Source organism: Monoraphidium neglectum, assembly GCF_000611645.1.
Source record: "Monoraphidium neglectum strain SAG 48.87 unplaced genomic scaffold scaffold06366, whole genome shotgun sequence".
NCBI lineage: Eukaryota > Viridiplantae > Chlorophyta > Chlorophyceae > Sphaeropleales > Selenastraceae > Monoraphidium > Monoraphidium neglectum.
Window position 1 is genome coordinate 1 of NW_014007274.1, and position 2294 is coordinate 2294.

Genomic DNA, 2294 nt, shown 5'->3' on the forward strand with positions numbered 1-2294 from the left:
CCTCTGCCGCGTCTGCAGATGCGGACGGGTCCTCGCCGGCCGCTGCGGCGGCGGCGGCCGCGGCCGCCGCCTGCTCCCGGCGCAGCGCGAGGCGCGCGGCGGGGCTGATCGCGCCGTGGCGGCGCGCGTCGCGGCGGCCGAGCCCGTTGGGGGGCGCGTGGCTGTGGCGGCCCTCGTACGTGATGAGCAGCTGCGCAGGAGCCGCGGGCGGCGACGGTGTGCGCACGCGCGTGCGGAGCGACCGTCAGGCGCCGGCGCTGCCAAACGGCTGCTGATCCAACAACAGCCGTCGTCGCAGCGCCCTCCTCTCAACCCTTACCTCGCTCGCTCGTCCCGCTGCCAATCCCTGGCCGGGCGACGCCCTCACATCTCCGCCAAAACCCCACCACCACCAGCTAATGTCAGGCCCCCGGGCAGCCGCGTGGGAAGCCGCAGGGCGAAACCCCCAAACCCTTCATGATCAACGGTCAAAACCCTGGACCCTGGATCCTTGCTGCGCGCACCTTGGAGTGGTCGTCCGACGAGACCTCCACGTGCTTGCGCACCGAGCAGTGAGGGTGGGTGCACTTGTAGTAGCTGCGGGGGTTGGGGTTGCCCTTGACCGTCTTCTGGCCGTACTTGCGCCACCTGGGGGGGTGGGGGTGGGTGTGTGTGTCGGCGTGCGCATGAGGGGCGGCGCCAGCGGCGCGAGTGCTCGGGCCACAGGCGCCCCGAGTGCTCAGGCTGTCCGCCATTTGGCAGGGCCATGAGCCAGCCAGCCCCGCAGCCGCGCCGCCTTCGGCAGCCGCGGGCCGACGCGGGGCCGCCGCGCCGCCGCCCAAGGCTGCCGCGCGCGCAAGCATGCGCGCGCATGTGTGTATGCCCTCACTTGTACCCGTCGTCCGCACTGGACAGATCCACCAGCCGGCTGAGCGACCCGCCCTCTCCTCCATGGTACATTTCCCCCCGGCCCCCACCGCCGCCGCCCATATCGTCCTCATCATCCTCTTCGCCGCCGTGCGGCCCGCCGCCCATCGCGAGCGCCATGGCCATGTCGCCCGGGCCCATGAGCCCGCCGCCCATAGGGCCCAGCATAGCGGGGAACATGGGGCCCCCCATGGGTCCCATCCCGAGCTGCAGCCCGCCCGGTCCCATCATCTGCATCTGCCCCATCGGGCCGAGCATCGGGTTCATGAACGCGCCCATGAGGGACGGCGTCATGGGCTGCAGGTGCGGCGCGAGCAGCGCGCCAGCGTGCGGCGCCTGGTCGTCGCCCGGCCCGCCGGACCGCTCCCGCTTGTGGGCGCGCGGCGTCGGGCCGCCGCCGTCGGCGCCCTCGCCGTCGCCGCCCGCCGCGGCCCCGTTGCGCTGCTCGCCGTCTGCCTCGGCGTCGGCGCCGCCGCCGCCGGCCCGCCGCTGCTCGTCGCCCTCGCCGCTGTCAAGCCCCTCGTCGCACTCTATCTCCTCCCCGCCCTGCTGCTGCCTTGGCCGCCGCTGCTGTTGCTGCTGCTGCTGCTGCTCCTCAGGGGCGACCTGCCCCTCCGCGCCCTCCTCTTCATCCACAGCCATGCCCGACGGCGTGGCCGCCGCCTGCTCCTCCCCGTTTTCCCGCTCCCCCGCCGCCTCCGCCGCCGCCGCAGCCGCAGCAACGGCGGCCGCCGCGCGCTCGCCGGGGCCCGCATCATGCCCGCCGTCCGGCGGGCCGGCAGCCGCCGCCGCTGCGCCGTCCTCTGGCGCGCCGCCGCCGCCGCCGCTGGTGGGTGCGACGTCGGCATCTGGCGCCGGCTGCTGCAGCTGCGGCATCATCAAAGACATCGGCATACCGCCCATGCCGCCCATGCCGCCCATGCCACCCATGCCGCCCATGCCACCCATGCCGCCCATTCCCTGGAGCGCCGCCATCATGGCCGCCTGCTGCGCCGCCTCTTGCTTCCTGCGCGGGGGCGCGCGGCAGGCCGCATGGCAGGGTGCGGCATCACCCGAGAGCCGCGCGGCCGACGCATGCACATGCGGGCGTTGAAGCACTGCACGTGGCCGCTGCATGCGGCGGATACTGACGGCGGCCCAGCCCGGCCGCCGCGCCACCTCGCTCGGGCCCTACCCCTGCACCCTCCACACTCAAGGCCGCCCTCGGCCCTCAGCAGGTTCGGAATTGCCACTCACCGCTTCTCCTCTCTCAACACCTCCGCAATTCGAAGCGCCGGCTTGCTGTCTTGCTCGGCCGTCACCAGCTGCTTTATCGGCCCCTTGCCGCCGAACGTCAGCCCGGCGAACAGCGCCGGCGGCGACGGCGGCGCGCCCGCGCCGCCGCCGCC

At 74.3% G+C, this 2294-nt stretch overlaps 1 protein-coding gene across 1 annotated transcript; it reads right to left on the reverse strand.

Moving 5' to 3' along the window:
• Positions 1-503: 503 nt before the first annotated feature.
• MNEG_16435 (putative WRKY transcription factor 2) lies at positions 504-1884 on the reverse strand (the record flags this gene model as incomplete). Its single annotated transcript, XM_014035095.1, has 2 exons — positions 504-627; positions 869-1884. Coding segments are annotated over 2 exons (1140 nt in total), but the record flags the coding sequence as incomplete, so codon positions are not given.
• Between the last annotated feature and the right edge of the window lie 410 nt (positions 1885-2294).